Source organism: Anas acuta, chromosome 1 (genome assembly GCF_963932015.1).
Source record: "Anas acuta chromosome 1, bAnaAcu1.1, whole genome shotgun sequence".
Classification (NCBI taxonomy): Eukaryota; Metazoa; Chordata; class Aves; order Anseriformes; family Anatidae; genus Anas; species Anas acuta.
In genome coordinates this window covers 198,230,927-198,247,390 of record NC_088979.1, presented here as the reverse complement: position 1 = coordinate 198,247,390, position 16,464 = coordinate 198,230,927, and the positions used below count along the sequence as shown (strand labels likewise).

The following is a 16,464-nucleotide window of genomic DNA, read 5'->3' as shown; positions in this document are numbered from 1 at the left end:
CTCACTAAAGTCACCCCTTGTTAGCACTGGAGTGAAACCCCTCCCTCTGGCTTCCCAACAAACTCATCTCAAGGACTGCCTGGAAGCTGGCTTTGCTTGGCTCATGGATGGTAACTGAGATATCTCGACACTTGTCCCCTTCACACAAAATTTTGAGAGCAAATTTTACAAAGAAAAAAAAAAGTTTCATAGTCTTATTTTCTGTTGTATTTTCACCCGTAAACATTTGTGTGTCTGGTGCTAGGGAACATGAGTGACTCTGATTTTTGCGATTTGCTGTTTACAGTTTGCTGACCGCAACTGTGCCTGAACATGTTATCCCAGCAAATCCAAACAGTGATAAACAAGGTCCCAGACACAGCCTTCCATCTCCAAAGGTCACAGTTGGGTCTCCTGGCAATGAGTCATACGAAAGAGAAGTGGACATGATAAAATTGTTACCAAAAGTCCCTTGATTCTTCCACAGCTCTCAATTGCCCTGCTCTTATTAATACTTTTATTTTTTTCTTAAGGTCGCAACCGGCAATATTTTATTTTTTAAATTAGTGAAGCATATCACTATTCCCTTGTCATAGCCACACAAACAGATGATTTCATTTCAAACAAAAGAGAAGCAAAAACTCCAGCACTAGGGGTGGGATGCCAGCTTTTCAGTTGATGAATCTCCATCGATTTCCCAGCCCTGGTTATCTCAGCCTTTAAGCTAGTCATTGAGTTTCCCTGACATCCCCTGGGGGAAGACACTTCACCTAGCCGTGCCAATCTGCCCATGATAAGGGTGGTTAAATATTCACCTGATCTCCTGGGAATTTCTGACAGTGTGCCAGGGAGGGGTACTGATAAAAGCTGGCTTTTGGTGGACAAAGCACTCAAGAAAGATGCCCAGGGAAACATAAAATACATGCAAAATGTATGATCAAAGCCCCTTCTACAATATATGCTTGGAGATCAAATAGAAAGAGCCCTAAAATCACTGTTGAAATAATTCAGAGAGCCCCATGTGAAAGGTCGTCTTACATGATGGTTCCAACAGTGTTGTCTGGATTAGAAAGCTTATTCTGAGTGTTTCTTCAGGCTTTGAAGTCTAAGACTTTCTATGGTCAAAGGTATTGTTCCCTTTTGAAAAAGTATTGCTAATATATGCACCCTTTTTTTTTTCTTCTCCTAACACCATTTTGATTTTTTTTTCTTTTTGTAAATAAAGCCGTTTACACATTTTGCACCATTTCCTAAATCAGCCTGTAATTGACTGCAAGCATTTAAAAAAAGCAGGGACAGGGGTTTTGGAATTTCAAAACACACGGAATTACTTTAAAGCAATTTAGAAAATTGGATTCAAATCCACAAAATAAAACTCAACATCTTACAAGCATTCGGTAATTCTTATCCAAAAGGCTTTATAAGCTAGAAGATAAAGGCTCCAAAATACATCATAAGCTCTAGGCAAATTCAAGCCACCTGCTCCACACAGCATCACACACAAAAGGAGGACTCTGCACAGGCTGTGGTGCTTCCTTCAAGATCTGGTCTTTTCCAGGGCACACTGAAGCTAAGCCCAGGACCATTTTATGCTGGAAAAGCACATGGTGAGACAGAGCCATAGTAGTGGTTAGGGTGTTGTGTGGCATAAATGCTGCAGGACCACACCAGTCCCTCCCAACTCACATATTATACTGGGTATGGATTTCCAAGTCACTGAGCTGCTCTAGACAAGAAGACAGGAACATCAAATGCTGACACCACAAGAACAACTTGGGGCAGGGGAAGGACCAGTCCTGATGTTTGGACCAATCCCCTTAGCCCTGCAGAAATCACTAGACCTTGATAAATGTTCAAGACCTTGGCTTTGGAAGCACTCAAACCCCTACCTTGTCACCACACTGAGATATGACAGAGGCCACTTCCTTAACTATAAAGGGGTGTCTGGTAGTTCTGGCCCTGCAGATCTGGAGCTCAGAATCATAAATAGCTTTTATCTCTAGGAGAGAGCGACCAAGCCTTTCCTATAAAGGTTTTCAGTGGACCCTTTTCACTTAGGACTCATACAGGTCCTTGCCATGTCTTTCTTTACACAAGATGCCACCTTCGTCAACCTGTCACTTTAATATTGTTTTTTATTTAAAAGGCTAAATAAAGCAGGGGAGATATTTCAGCTCAGACACTAAGACACTCCAGTTTAGATAAAGGTAGCTGTTTACAGAGAAGATCAGTGTCTCGGGTTTTCACAGTAGTGGAGATCTAGAGCCCAAACAAGGTGTCTAGCTCCTTCTTGGACAACTTAGTGAGCCAAAAACATCACCAGAGGACCACAAATGACTGCTCAGCTTGTCCTAAAACAGACACCTCTATTTGGGCAGCTAAATTGCTCTCTGTCCTCTTTGATCTGTACTGCCTAGGAATGGGATTTAGCTGCCCACCTTGCGACACCTAGTTCCACCTGAAATATCCATGTGGTCTCCAAGCTGCCAGTGCAGAAGGGGATGTTCAGGCAAGCAGAAAGTTTCCTGCTGTTCCCGGTCTAGTGCTTGCTCCCTGAGATCTCCTAGGACACCTCAAATGACCACAGGCACCTGCTTCAGGCGACAGAACTGCTCCCATAAAGGTAGGTGTCTCATTCTTGCCACTCAGGGGTGGAAATGCCAGAGACATCCAGCTGGCCTCATCTCAACCTTCTGGGCTTGAGGGTGGAAAAAAAGAAAAAAGGAAGAAAAAAAATGCTTTTGTTCTTTTAGTGGTTTCCCTTACTTAAGAAAAAGGCATGTTACGCTAACTGGAACCACGTTTCTAAGATGTTAAATAGCAGAATACCACATCTGAACATCTGCTTGGTGCTGGTGACCTACTAGAGGAGGCAGAGATGAAACTCTCCATGAAAGCACACGACAAGTCTGCAATGACCTCTGTTCTGCTCTTGGGGTCCAAAACTGCTCTGAATTCTCTATTCGCTAGATAGGGAGCTTGTCTCCTTCCCTTCCCCACTCTGGGTGCTTATGCTGCTGCCTGCAAGGACTGACTACCTCTTTCCAGGATGGAAAAACAAACAAACAAAAGAAAAAAAAAAAAAAAAGGAAAGAAAATAAAAATAAAAAGCAATGGAAAAGGGAAAAGGGAAAAAGGGAAAAAGGGAAAAAGGGAAAAAGGGAAAGGGAAAGGGAAAGGAAAAGGGAAAGGGAAAGGGAAAGGGAAAGGGAAAGGGAAAGGGAAAGGGAAAGGGAAAGGGAAAGGGAAAGGGAAAGGAAAAGGAAAAGGAAAAGGAAAAGGAAAAGGAAAAGGAAAAGGAAAAGGAAAAGGAAAAGGAAAAGGAAAAGGAAAAGGAAAAGGAAAAGGAAAAGGAAAAGGAAAAGGAAAAGGAAAAAAAAAAAGAAAATTATCCAGTATCTGTAGGGAAGGGACAAGATACTGTCACTGATAAATACTGAGAGCTAAGATCAATGCTGCAATATGCACATCCCCAGCATGGGTTTAGGACCAACCCTGGACACCACCGATGGTCTGTTAATGTTTAAAGCTACACGTGGGTTTAGGAGCAGGTCAGAGTACACAGTTAGCCCTGGGCAAGCTTGAGATCTCTGCATTTGAAAACATAGGAAATGCTGTAAATACCACAGCAAATGTAATTATCAGAGCATGATAAACACCACTTCATTAGCGGTGACCACGGGAGGCATCTCCTGTTTCAGATGTTTCTGACAATGAGCAGAAACCAAACCCGAGGCTGATCCTGAAGTCCAGACACGGAACAGGGAGACAAATCCCTCAGGGATGCCTCTTATTTGGGATTTTGTTTTTAGCCCTGATGTGTGTTTAGCCCCAGGTGCTGCTGCTGTGATGGAAGGAGCCACAGCACATCTTTAACATCTGTAAGGCAGCAACAACCATCCATAAGAAGTGGGATGCACTCCAGCAGCTCCTGAGCACCACTAACTTGGAAGCACCGGGACATTTCACAGCAGTATTTTAGCTGCTTCTAGACATGGGTCAAATTTAAGAGGTTTTTGTCACTAGATGTGCTTTTGAGCCATTTTTATGGCAGCAGGAAAGATTTGAGCATAAATTACTATTTCCTGGATACATTTAATCTAAGTTCTGCGTTCTTTGGGGAAAAAACCCAAGAATCACATTTGTTCCCTGTCCTTTGAAACAGAGACTTAAGAAAACACAGGCTCGATTAAGATCTTAAAGGACAAATCATGAAGTGTTCCCTGAACTCAGACAAAACGTGCTGCCAGCCAGTGCCTGAGCCTAAACCACATGAAAGGCAGAACCACGATCACTGATGGCAGCAACTATCCTTCCATGGGTATTCTTAAAACTGTTTCCAATCCACAGACTTTTCTGAACATCTGCTATCATGTCCAGCTCTAGCTGTCTGCAGGGCTCGGGGAATTTGCAAGTGATTGCTAAAAAAATTTGCCTCCAGGTTGCCTTTGAGAATCTGGCAGATGGAGGGGGGCTGTGGATGCTGCTACCTCCTGGGGCTGTTCTGCCAAGGGGACGAGACTCTGCTGTCACACCAGTGGGAATGGGAAGTGGACAGGGACAGAGCACACTGAAACCTTATATAGTCCCTCCAAGAGCCATGCCCCATGCAATAAATCTTCCTGCAGATGCAGGCAGCAAAAGGAGAGTCTTCTTCCAAGCAACAGCCCCACTCCCAGCTTGAACCAAACCTCATAAATGATGGAGATCTCACCACATCAGTTGGTTATACATTTCAGTGGATTATGTCCTCACTTTCTTTATTTTTTTTCAATATTTTCTCTCATTTACACCTGTTATTTTTTCTTTGTCTCTGCTTAGAGCTACCTCTCCAACAGGGGTAAATGCACACCAAAAATAAGTTGCCTGCTTCCTTCCCACAGATAAACCATGTACACGGAGATTCCCACATTAAGACGTCTTTTGTAGACCAGGAATAAACTCTCAGCACCTCTCATCCACCCTTCTGAGACCTCAGAGCATGGACTGGTGTCCAGCAGAGCTCTCCCACAGGTGCTATCACTAAGTCCCCTCCTCATCGTGTCTCCATCTCCACACCCCAAAACGATGCTTTTAGGTGGAAAAGAGCTTTCCTGCTGCACAACAAAACAGATTTTCAGTGGATGTGGCTGTTATCTTCATGCTTCAGAGATCGAAACAGGATGTTTTCCTCATGCAATGGAAATGGGGACTTACAGCATTTGAATTTCTATTCGTATCCTTGGCCAGCATCAGTACAAGCTGTTCCTCCACTCTGACTTTTCTTGCTTTCTCTCCCCAGCTACCATCCAGTTGTGCAACTAGCTGAATTTTTTCCACAATAAAAAAAAATATAATCAAAAACATCCAGGAGAACATAATTGTGTTCAGACCCTGTGCAAAGGCTCTGGAAAGACCAAAAGCAAGCCAAACAAGGGAACGTGCTCCAAAACAGACTTACATTGAAGATGAATGGAGGTGACAAACTCATTGTGTTTTGAGGCAATGAAAAGGATGTGTCACCATCCACCTGATGAAGTCAGGCTTCGTTCCAGCCACGTGCTTTGGTTTGAGTAAGAATTAGACAAATAAGTTAAAAGATAGAAAAGTATTCAGACTGCTGTTTCTAATCTTACTGGGGATAAATCCTGTGTCAAAGAGAATTGACTCCACTGGACTAGGATACACAGCCTATCATACCTGCCTCGATTTTACAAATCCACAGAATGGGAATGGTCCTCCCTCCACACTTCCACAGGAAATGAAGATGAGTCTATTTGAGGAAGAAATTATTTACATACTAGCTTACATTTTTGTCTTACATCTTTTCTCATCTTGAAACACCCCATTGATTTCTGCAGGAAACACAGAAATACTGCAGAACAAGTCCATTAAAGGCTTTCAGATCTCAGGAAATATATTTTTTTGCTTTCTTGCTTTTAAGTTTCTTGGGCAGAAATTCAGACCTGGCTTTCTAGCTGTATTATTTCCCTTTCACATTACACAATGTCATGGAAACTTGCTTCTCCTTGAATGTGTTTTTTTTCCTACTGGCATTCATTTTACAGATAACTGGACTGAAGTTGTAATAGTATCCTTCCAAAAAATAACTCTTTAATTGGGGCAGCAAAAAGAGGCATCCCCTGTGCCAGCTGCCAGAGACACCTGCAACAATTTGGGCAGTTACTAGCTGCAATCGGCCACACCAAAACCCTCTCAGTCCCCCCCAAAACAACCGTTCTGCTTTGTCACTTCGCATTAGCTGTGTGTTTCCAGGCTGACAGCAAAGCCAAACCTGCAACCACGTGGCTGCTCCTGCCCGAGCGCCACGGGGCAAGGATGCTTCTGGGGAATTTGGAAAGGCACTTGGCTGGTAGAGGCAGGACGGGCTTTAGAAAGCTCCGTCTGCAGCTTCCATTAGGGACTCAAGCTACCGTTGCCTCGGAGCCAACTTGGCTTGCCCTTCATGAAAATAAACATCAAAATGCATGAGCTGGGAGAAAATATGTCCCCATTTGAAAGACTTCATCTCCCTTCAAGGCACAATGGCTGATCCGGTTACAGGCAGTATCACAGGTGTCCCATCTGCCAGCTGCCAGCTGGATTTTCGCGGTTGTTGATTTTAGTAAACATTTGCTCCATCTCACAGGTGCATCAGGAGAAGCAGAAGAGGAAAGAAAAGACTTCTACCTGCGTTCATGTTTGACTGTGTCCAGCAGCTAAACCAAAGTCCAGCTCTGCCCACAGCCAGACCAGTGTGTGCACCATGGATAGACCCTGGCCCAGGACTGCTGATCCTGGACCCCATGAATCATCCTGCCCAACTACTGAACTACACAAAACATGGATTAGCATACACAAGAACATTTAACATACCTACAGACACACAGATTTACAGAGGGTCTTGGTAGCTCCCATAATCAGGCTGACTATTCTCAGGCTAACTTGGTGCTGTCACTCTCTGTGGTTGAAAACTCATGGGACAAGAGTGAATTATAGGTACAACTCGCTCAAAAAAGACAAAAACAAATAAGAAAGAAAGAAAAAAATAAATAACTATCTGCTTCTTTGGGCCACGGATTCTGTTTTGCTTTGGGTTCATAGGATAATACACCCACCCTACAGGAACACAGGCCTCAACCCTCCTCCTTGGCAGTCAGGGATACCCCAGGCATCACCTTGCCTACAGGAACCTGTGTTGAGGAAGGTGATTTGGACGTGGACACAAGCACTTTCAAGCATGTATTGCCTCACATCTCTTTAGGTCCCAGCTCCAGTAACTGCCCAAGGCCCCACCAGCTGCCTCCCCTCACCCACCAGTGCTTTCAGCCTTCCCAGTCCAGCTGCAGTGGGGCACAGACCTTCCCCTTCCCATGCTGAAGGGGCTGTGAGCAGGACCAAAAAACAGAGGAATCACTCAAATGTTCACACATGGGAAGGAGAGAAGGGTCCAAAGTCAGCCTTGGTCTCCTCATATCTTCTTGTTGTTGTTTGTGTCATCTCCAGAGGGTATGGGGGGAGATTTCCATGTCTCACTACAGTGCTGTTGTTGCATGCGAGGTGGGAAGTAAAAAGGGTTCTCTCCAGACAGAGCAGAAATTTGGATGGGGATTGCTTCTCACGTCATTGCAAGAATGGCTTCAAACAGCTGGGATTCATAGAAAAATAATGGTGTTTCTGATAATATCTCCTCCCTTCCCTTCCCCTTTCCTCCCCTCTTCTCCTCTCTTCTTCCAGGCGAGCAAAGCATTTAAAGCAGATTTTTTCATTATGCAAATTTTAAGAGCATATTCAGCAAGGCGTGGCTACAGTAAAGCAAATGGTACCTTTGCACAAGGTTTCTGCCTCACCTGCAAATGCCACATGCAATGGACCTGGGCCCATCCAGGCTGCTGCATCTTTCTTACACCACGGGAAACAGATTGTGTCTACCCTTGGCTAAGAGACCACTTGGTCAAGGGCTTGAAATAAAATAAATTTTAAAAATGTCTTTGTCCAGTGGAGCAAACACTGTGGAAGGATTCGTGGTCAGCACCACCACCACAGGGCCTTCAACCACCTCTGGGCTGGGAGCCCCAGGGGTATAGCAGTGCGGGGACAAGGCTCCCCACAACCTTGGCTGCAGAAGGCAGGAGGGACACTGGGGTCCCTCTGACCCCGTGTTTGTGTCCCTTGGTGTGCAGAGCTCAGCCCCACCACCTACAGCCACTTCCACAGCCACCAGCAGTCTCCCACCCTGAAGGAGAAGGACCAGGCTGAGACCCAAAATGTCGCACTGCGCTCAGGGCTCGAGGCCTGCTCGCGTACAGCAGCAGATAGCCTCATGCCATGAAATCCAGAGCGATTTCATGCATTCGGCAGACAGAATTTCTTGAAAGCATGGCTCTAGATAATTAAAAGCAGCCTGGAGCCATGTGGGTGTCTGCTCATCACCAGTTCCTGGAAGAATTGCCTTTGGAGGCACACGCACACGCATATCCATGGCTGCCCAGGTGTCTCCTTGCCCCACAGGTTGGAAACAAGATATTTGTCTGGGTATCACACACTTTGAGGTGCATACATGTAGGTCAGAGAGAGCTGTGCTCTGGAGTAACCTGCACCTGCTGATAGGAGCAATTTGGTCCAGACTCCTCCGCCAGGAGCTGGGACACCGATGTGGGGCTCTCCTCACCTTGTCCTGAACCCATGTTCAAAGTCGGGGCCTCCCCTCAGCAGCTCCCAGTCGGTCACAGAAAGAGTTCAGGGGTGGGGAAAATCTCCCTTCTCAGCCCCAAATTGGTTACAACCAATATCAAATTCAAGGCTCTTACACACTACCTAAGGTCAACCCTCCTGCACTGTATGACAGCAAGCAGCCAAGCTGCCTCCTGACAAAGAAATAAGGTGCCTCTACAAGGCACCCTAATAATAAAGATATTTCCCCATTTCCCTCCTTGGAAGCACTCAGAACACTTTCTAGCTGCTATAAATATATATACATGTATATATATATATACATACATACATATATATATATATAAAGACCATATGGACTATATGCAATGGAAACATCCCATGGATAAGACCATTTTGTACTCCTCTGTGATCTTTTATTCTCTATTTTGTCAGCCTGTGTGGTTGTGAGAAGACAGAAAACTGATAGGGAGCTGCCAATCACACCCCTAAAAATCTGCTACCACAGGATGGGTGGGAAGTTTTGGAAATGAGTCAATGCCATTTCCATGCTGAAAGGCTCTCGGGGATGTTACACAAATATATCAACTGTCTCGTGGTCTCCCCTCATCCCATACACTTGTCAGCAGTTCTCCATCTCATCTAATACTGCTCACAAATATTCAAATCAAACACAGATTGTAGGAATGGGGTACACTCAGGGTGGGTTACTTGGAGGAAAACAAAGACACTGTAAATCATTAATAAAATAACCCAGAAGCGATGTGCATTTTCTATCATGCTATTAGGCTGATGGAGAAAGAAAAAAAAAATCAAACCTCTATTTATTGGACCCTATTTTTATTAACTTTGAGGTCATTTTGCCCTGCCTTTGCCACGTTGGAGTGTTTTAAAGTGAGAATGCTTTCTGTTTCCCAGTCCTTAGGGCCAGGGAAGGGAGGATCCCTTGTGCAGCTCATGCCACAAGCAAACACAGAAGACCAGTAAGTGGGAGTTAAAGAAAACTGCCTCAAGCAAGCCAGGCTTCAGTAGCTGTCCAGGTTCAGTGGGCTGCACACCATGCTCAAGGGCACGACAAGAGGCTGCCCATGACCTGCCCTTTCCCTAGATGCTTCAGGGTAACTGCAAGCGAAAACTGTTAGTTATCAGCTAGTTTTTCTAGTGCCCACACTTTCCATGATTCCTGTACAGGGGTCATCTTTAGCACTCCCTATGTTCATCTCAGCCACAGCAGGAAGAGTCCTGGTCCCTGCACCCAACTCTGGCAGAGAGTAGCTCTCCAGCAGGCACCTGTCCACAATTTCTAGCCATGATATCATTTAACTACTGCTCAGACTCAAAATCAGAGAAGTCAGAAAAATTATGGAGACTTCCCCAGCTTTTCCTCTTTTTTTCCTCTCTCTGGGGGTAGCAGCAGCCACATGCCAGTCACCCGGGGAAAGGAATCAATATAGGTCCTGATGGCAAATATTATGCAAATCATCCTCCGGTAGCCCAAAGAGCTTTCGTGGAAGCTGCTGTTTTTCCATGCCCTCATGGTCTTATGAAGTGTCTCTGAATGTGAGCCATGACCATCCGCCCAGCTGAGATCATTAAGGCAAGAAACAGGCTGCAAATGCACTGCTGCCCAGGGATGGGGTCAAGGAGTGATCTGACCCAGTGGCTCCCGGTGTGTGCACAAGGTCTTTGCTAAAATACAAATAGCTCTGAAACTATTTCCTCTGCTTCCGCAGGGGAAGAATGCCATTTAATTTAGTTTTCACTTTGCATAATAATGGGAAGGCCAATTATGCAATTATATCGCTTTTCTTATCTGGTTCTCTTTTTAGCTGCTCCAAAGCCTTGCAGGTGTTGTAATCAGGTCATCGGGTGCTTGTTACAGCAGCCAAAATGCCACCGGAGAGGAAGACCCGAAGATGCTGTGCAGATATTTGTAGACTGCCTCCTAGTGAGCTAATTACCTTGCTTTTTATTAGGGTCACTGACTATTCTCCTAAAAGCCTTATTATTACCCAGACAAATCTCTGAAGGTCTCCCAGAATGTGAGAACGGGGTAATTCAACTGAAGTAGCAGCATGACCTTGGATCTGATGCTTGAGAGGGGGAGAGGCAACACATGGAGAGACTTAATAAAAGATAAAATCTTCCCCTGCAACCTCAACAAGTTTAATGGAAGTTATAGGGCTCCTCATGGAAGTTATTGAGCTCCTCAGCTTCCATGGGCTTTATCACCAGTGCCGGTGCTCTCAGTAGCTCATGGTCAGTTTGACATCCTGCTGTTAATTCCCTTGTGATGGACATGGGGTCATCTTGCAGCTCTTGGTGCCCTGCAAAAAAGCACTGCATGGCCTCAGGCTGTGAGCATCTCTGCAGCTTTGCCCAGCAAGCTCCCAACAAGCTTAAATGGAGATCAACAGACTGAGCCTCCCTACCAGCTTGTTGACAAAACCAGGAGATGAAATTCCTTTGAATAACAAATAGTTTGACACATACACAAGGGCGTTTGACACCTCCATAAGCCAAACCTCAAGTCACTGCGGTGTAATCCCTCCTGTGCAGACAAAGCAGCAAGGTCTCATTCAAGAGACTGCACAACCCTGCAACAGGCCAAGTCAGGAGGAGTAAAGGAAAAAGGCCCCTGGGCACTTTTCAGAGCCTGAAGGGAGATGGAGGTTGTGCCTTGGCCAGCACGGGGCAGCCTGGCATGGCCATTGAGGAGGCTGCCAAACCTTGCAAACTCTTTGATGTATCTGCAGGTCCTCCCTGAGGGCACCGACGTGAGGCTTGGGTACAAACAGGGAGCTTTTAAGAATTTTAATCAGGTTTTTATTACTCCTTAATTGGTCCTTTCTTTAATAAAAGCACCTTATTAAAGGAAACTGCTGCGATTGCAGGATTCCTTTTATAGGTAAATATTGCAGCTCTCCGAGGGGAGCGAGGGTGGGAAGAACTGACCGAAACCATAACTCCAAGGAGAAAAAGGGGAGTTCCTATGCCGTTATCTCCACCAACATCAGCTCTTCAGCTTTAAACAGAAGGGAGAGAAGTGGCAGTGACTCGTTACAGCCCCAAGCCCAGAGCTGTGATGGGAACTCGGGGCTTTGGCAGCAACCTAGCAGCAAACCTAAGTGAAGCAGGAGGTCTGCAAACATCACTAAGGGGCTGTGAGAAAAGTCAGAGCGGGGCCCTGTTAATTACAAACCTGGAAGCCAACACGCAAGTGCCTAAAGAAAGGACAGCTTGAGCTACTGTTGCTCTCCAGAGTGGCCAGAACAGGCACCTGAGTGAATTTACGAGACTGTGGGGTTATTGGAAAGCCGTGGAAAGCAGCTTCTGGCCCTCAGCCCAGATTGCAAGGGGCTTAAAAACGCAGCTGGAATCAGCTTCCAGCAGCAGTAGCAGCCCGGGAGGAGGAATGTGTTATCCCCAACAAGACGCGCCTGGGCTCTGGCCTGCTTTTCCCACGTGCCCAGGGGCTTTCTGAAAATTAAAAGGTCTTCCCATGCTCTGCATCTCTTTACTGTGTCAGTGCACCGAGGATTTCCCACACATCTATTTGCTCTCTTTTCCATTGTCTTCCCCAAGTGCCAGGCACAGCAGCCGGGAGGAGGAGAAGGAGCCATCGGTGTTCCCCTCATTTCACCCCGTGGGACAGCCCCAGTGATGCTGGCTGCATGCAAGGAACACAGGGAAAAAAAAAAAAAAAAAAAAGAAAAAAAAAAAAAAAAGTCTTTTGGAGTACAGGATCCAGCTGGAAGCAGATTTCATCACTTCCCAACCTGCTAGGGCCAGGCTGCTTTTTGACAGAGTGCTTTTGAAGATGTCCCAGGACCCAAAGGCAGGACCTTAGCTACTAGCTCCTAAACCAGACCTTCACCTTCTGGTCTGAGGATCTCAGCTTCTCCATCTCTTCCCTCTGTCTTCACAAAACATTCATGAATGATTTTTACCAGACATCTATGTCAAAAGACAGCTAGCAAGACCCCTGCCACCTCACTACTGCATGTGCTTCATCATCTGTGTAAGATGTGCACCACTTGACACCATCACAGAGCCCCTTTGGTGTCCCCAAGTCCCCTAAAAGCCCATTTTTCAAAAAGCTCCAATAAATAATTCTCCAAATCATGTTCACAGAGCACATTTGGAGATGGAAACTGTTCGCACCATGGTGGGATACAAACAGCTGAAGCAAGCAGATGCAGGAAAGTCACCATTAGATGTGACATAGCAAAATGAGGAGCAAAACCCTAACCAGAGCTGCACCCTGGATGCAGGTTCCTGCATTGGGAAGACGTGGGGAGCACTCGCAAGAAGGGCAAGCAAATTCCTAACGCAATTCCTATCCATCTCCCAAAATGGGAGCACAGATGCTCAGGCTGAATGGGAGCACAGTCAGCCTGAACTATTTTTAACTGGTGCAGAGGAAGCATTTACTTTTCATTGCTGAAGGAAGCAGTGAGGAGACAAAGCAGCCAGCAGTAGGGCTGAATTTATTCCCTTGACGGGTGTGTGCCAAAGTATTTAAAGCCCCCAGCCCCAGCTGTAATTCCCCTTTAATCTGCTCACAGCTGTGCAGGGTCATGTAGCACAGCAGCTGAAAGGAGCTTTTGGTTCGTGCTCTCTGGGTTGCTCCAGCCTGCCCTGGAGGATTCTGCCTTGTAGTTTCCATTCCAGGTAACAGGTGAGATGTACTGTTGGCATGAACAAACCCACAGGTTCCCCTACATTTAGCTTAAAATGTATACTTGAGCATCACCATTCCCCCTTTTTTTCCCAAAAATATCAATGATGGGAAAACTGGTGCTCGCAGGGCATCCCACGGACTGGGGTCATGCCCATTGTGCTGCTGGCCAGGTGGAAAAACAGGAACCACGAGTGATGACGCATGTCCCATCCATCCTGACCTAAAGAGGCGCTTAAAATGTTCTCAGCTACCAGTGGAAACCCCCCAGCTGCATAAAACAAATGCTGGCACTAACACATAGAGGTCTCCAACTTCCACTTTTGGAAGCGTGGATGCACATCCACCACATGCACACCCGTAACTGCAAGCTGCTCCCTGCTGCCAAGGAAGTGTTTAGTAAAAGCCTGCCTTTATTACACACACTGCAGCCCCATAAAGCTCAGAAACCACTGGCAATGGGCACCGGTGGACTTCCTATGCTAAAAATGTACTTCAGGGAGGAGTGCCTAGAGGGTGAATTACTTGTGGTGGTCTCTCCTGGGAGGAGAAAGAGGCACTTCATTCAGCCTGCTCTGAGGCAGGTGCTGGCACGGCTCAGTTAAACCATGCCCTCAAGAGGCTTTTGTGTTACCCCAGCAGCTACAAAGGGAGCTTTGGGCACTTAGTCCAGAAGCAGATCTTTATGCTGCTGTGTGGAGTCAGGCAAGAATAATTCCCAAAGTCTGCCACAGTCCAGACAAGGGCACGGCTCTTGATACCTGAGATGAGCACAGGAGCAAAAAACCCAAGCTCTATTCCCAAATGTTTCCACTTGAAGTCAAAGTATGGGGTCTGCAAACAGCAAAACCTGGTCAGAGTAGGACAGGAGAACAGGCAGGGCTGGTTCCCAACCTGTTGCTCATGGACAGGTTGATACCAAGCTTCGCTCAGGTCCACGGGAAGTTTAAGAGCCAACACAGAATACAGAACATCACCCCAGCAGTGTGTAATTTTACCAGTGATGCTGCCAACGGGCTAGAATAAGAATTATTGGGTCACAGAATGGCTTGGGTTGGAAGGGACCTTAAAGATCACCCAGTCCCAACCCCCTGCCATGGGCAGGGACACTTCTCACCCGACCAGGTTGCCCAAAGCAAGTATATATACACACATACGTTTACAAATGATATGAGAATGCCTGTGCCCACTTAGAAAACTGAAGAAGTAAATCCCTTACCCGGTTGTCCTCTTGAATCTCCCAGTCACTGGAGAAGCTCAGGGCATGCTGCGCCTGCGAGCAGTTGGAGAACTGGAAAAGGCTGGCAAACATCCTGCGGTTCTCCTGCGTGTCCGGGAAAATCGCCTCCTGGAAGTTGACGCCGTGCGGCAGGAGGATGTAATTCTCATCCATGCTGCAACACAAACCAGGTGGGCAGCCCGCTGTGAGGCTGGATTTTGCTTTCTCTCCTGCCGAAGTCACCCTCCTGGCTGAACAAGTGCCACCAGAAGTTGCACGGACAGGCTTTTAGCCAACGCGGGGCTCTCAGCTGCCGACTTCCACCCCGGGGCATTTGGCCAGACAGCAGCAGCAAGGACCTAGCACTGATATCTGCTGCCTTGTGATAAAACGAACCCCCAAATCTACACGGCACGTCTGTATTTTGGCCTTGGGTTCCTCCTGAATATGCATTGCCTTGCCCTTGATCCCCGGGTTTAAGGACTCCTTCAAGCAGTCAATAAATAACTGGTGCAAAACGTGCTCAGAGACACTGCCTCCGAGCGAGCACTGGACAGCATCAGAATGTGTTTTGCTACACACCCAGTGTAAGAATATACCCAGGATTTCGAAACAAGCCACTAAGTAATATTTCGCAAATGCTGCTGGATTGAAAGGTCACGGCGGAGCCTTGTTCCCACATCCCGGTTTATTTTTCTTCTTCTTTCGAGCAGCCCGGAGTTGGGATTTGGCCGGGGTTGGGGAGAGCCGGGAGAAAGGCTCCGGGTGCGTTATGTGGGGATCGCTCCCAAACCCCGGAGCCAAACTTTGCGGGACAGGCGGCTGGCCCGGCTCCAGCGCCGGAGAGCAGCCCTGCCCTTAAAAAAATAATAATAAAAAAAAAAAAAAAAATAAAAACCCGAGGGCAGCGGCTCAGCCTGCATCAGGAGCGCATCGCTGGGCACTTCTGGTCGGGGTCTGTTTTGGGGTTGAAGGATGGGATGCTGCGACCCCCCCCTCCACCGTCCTGGTCCTGGAGCATCCCCTACAGCAGCGGGACCCCCCCAGGCCCCCCAAGCCCTGGCACTCACCGGAGGAAGAAGAAGTAGGAGTAGCCCTGCAGGACGGTGTGCGAGTGGCAGGAGAAGTATCCGAGGCCGGTGAGGTTGAGCCGGGAGCCAGCGGGCACCTCCAGCATGCTGCCCCAAGCCTGGTCGCACAGCAGCTCGATTTCGGCCGAATAAAAAAGCCCCCCCGGGCCGTGCTGGCCACCGGCTGAGGCGGGGGGGTCCCTTTGCCAGGGGAGGTAATTGTAAGCCCCGTAGGGATCGGGATGGAGAGCCAGCACCCGGGCGTAGACGATGATCGCCGCCAGCTCGGCTCGGCAGCCCTCGCTCAGGGGTCGCCACTCGGCCGGCAGCTGGCAGCCCCCCCCGGCCCCTGCTCGCCCCCCCAGCCCCAGCGCCAGCCCCAGCAGCAGCAGCGGAGGCAGCGGGGGTGGCATCGCTGGGGAGGGGGGGGGGGACACAGTGCAGGTATGGGGGGTAAAGGAGGGGTGAGGAGGTGGGGGGGGGAAGTGGGGAAAGAGGGGAAAGCGGGGGTGTTATTTGGGGGGGAGGGGAGAAGGTGGAAGGCAAAAGGATCCTAATTTGGGGGGGGAAAGGGTTAGGGGGGAAGGAGATGGAAGGGGGAGGGAGAAGTGGGAAAGGTGGCACCCAAAAAGATCCTGGGGGGGGAAAGGTGGAGAAGGGCTGGGGGGAGAAGGAAGCGAGGGGGGGGAAGAGGAGTGGGAAAGGTGGCACCCGAAAAGACCCTAAGGGAAGGAGGGGAAGGTGGAGAAAGGCTGGGGAGGGGGGGAAGCGGCAGGGAGGGGAGAGGAAGGTGGGGAAGGTGGCACCCAAAAAAAAAAGACCCAAAGTGGTGGGGAGAGGCAAGGGGGGGGAGCGAAAGGGTA

At 47.7% G+C, this 16,464-nt stretch overlaps 1 protein-coding gene across 1 annotated transcript in view; it reads right to left on the bottom strand.

Annotated features, from left to right (window-relative positions):
• Positions 1-16,025, bottom strand: part of CCDC3 (coiled-coil domain containing 3) — a 39,307-nt gene extending 23,282 nt beyond the window's left edge. Inside the window, exons 1-2 of the mRNA XM_068670024.1 lie at positions 15,602-16,025; positions 14,532-14,706 (exon numbers count right to left, since the gene is read on the bottom strand). Coding sequence (XP_068526125.1) covers positions 14,532-14,706; positions 15,602-16,014 — 588 coding nt within the window. The 5' untranslated portion in view covers positions 16,015-16,025. The remainder of the gene's footprint in view (positions 1-14,531; positions 14,707-15,601) is intronic.
• Positions 16,026-16,464: the final 439 nt, after the last annotated feature.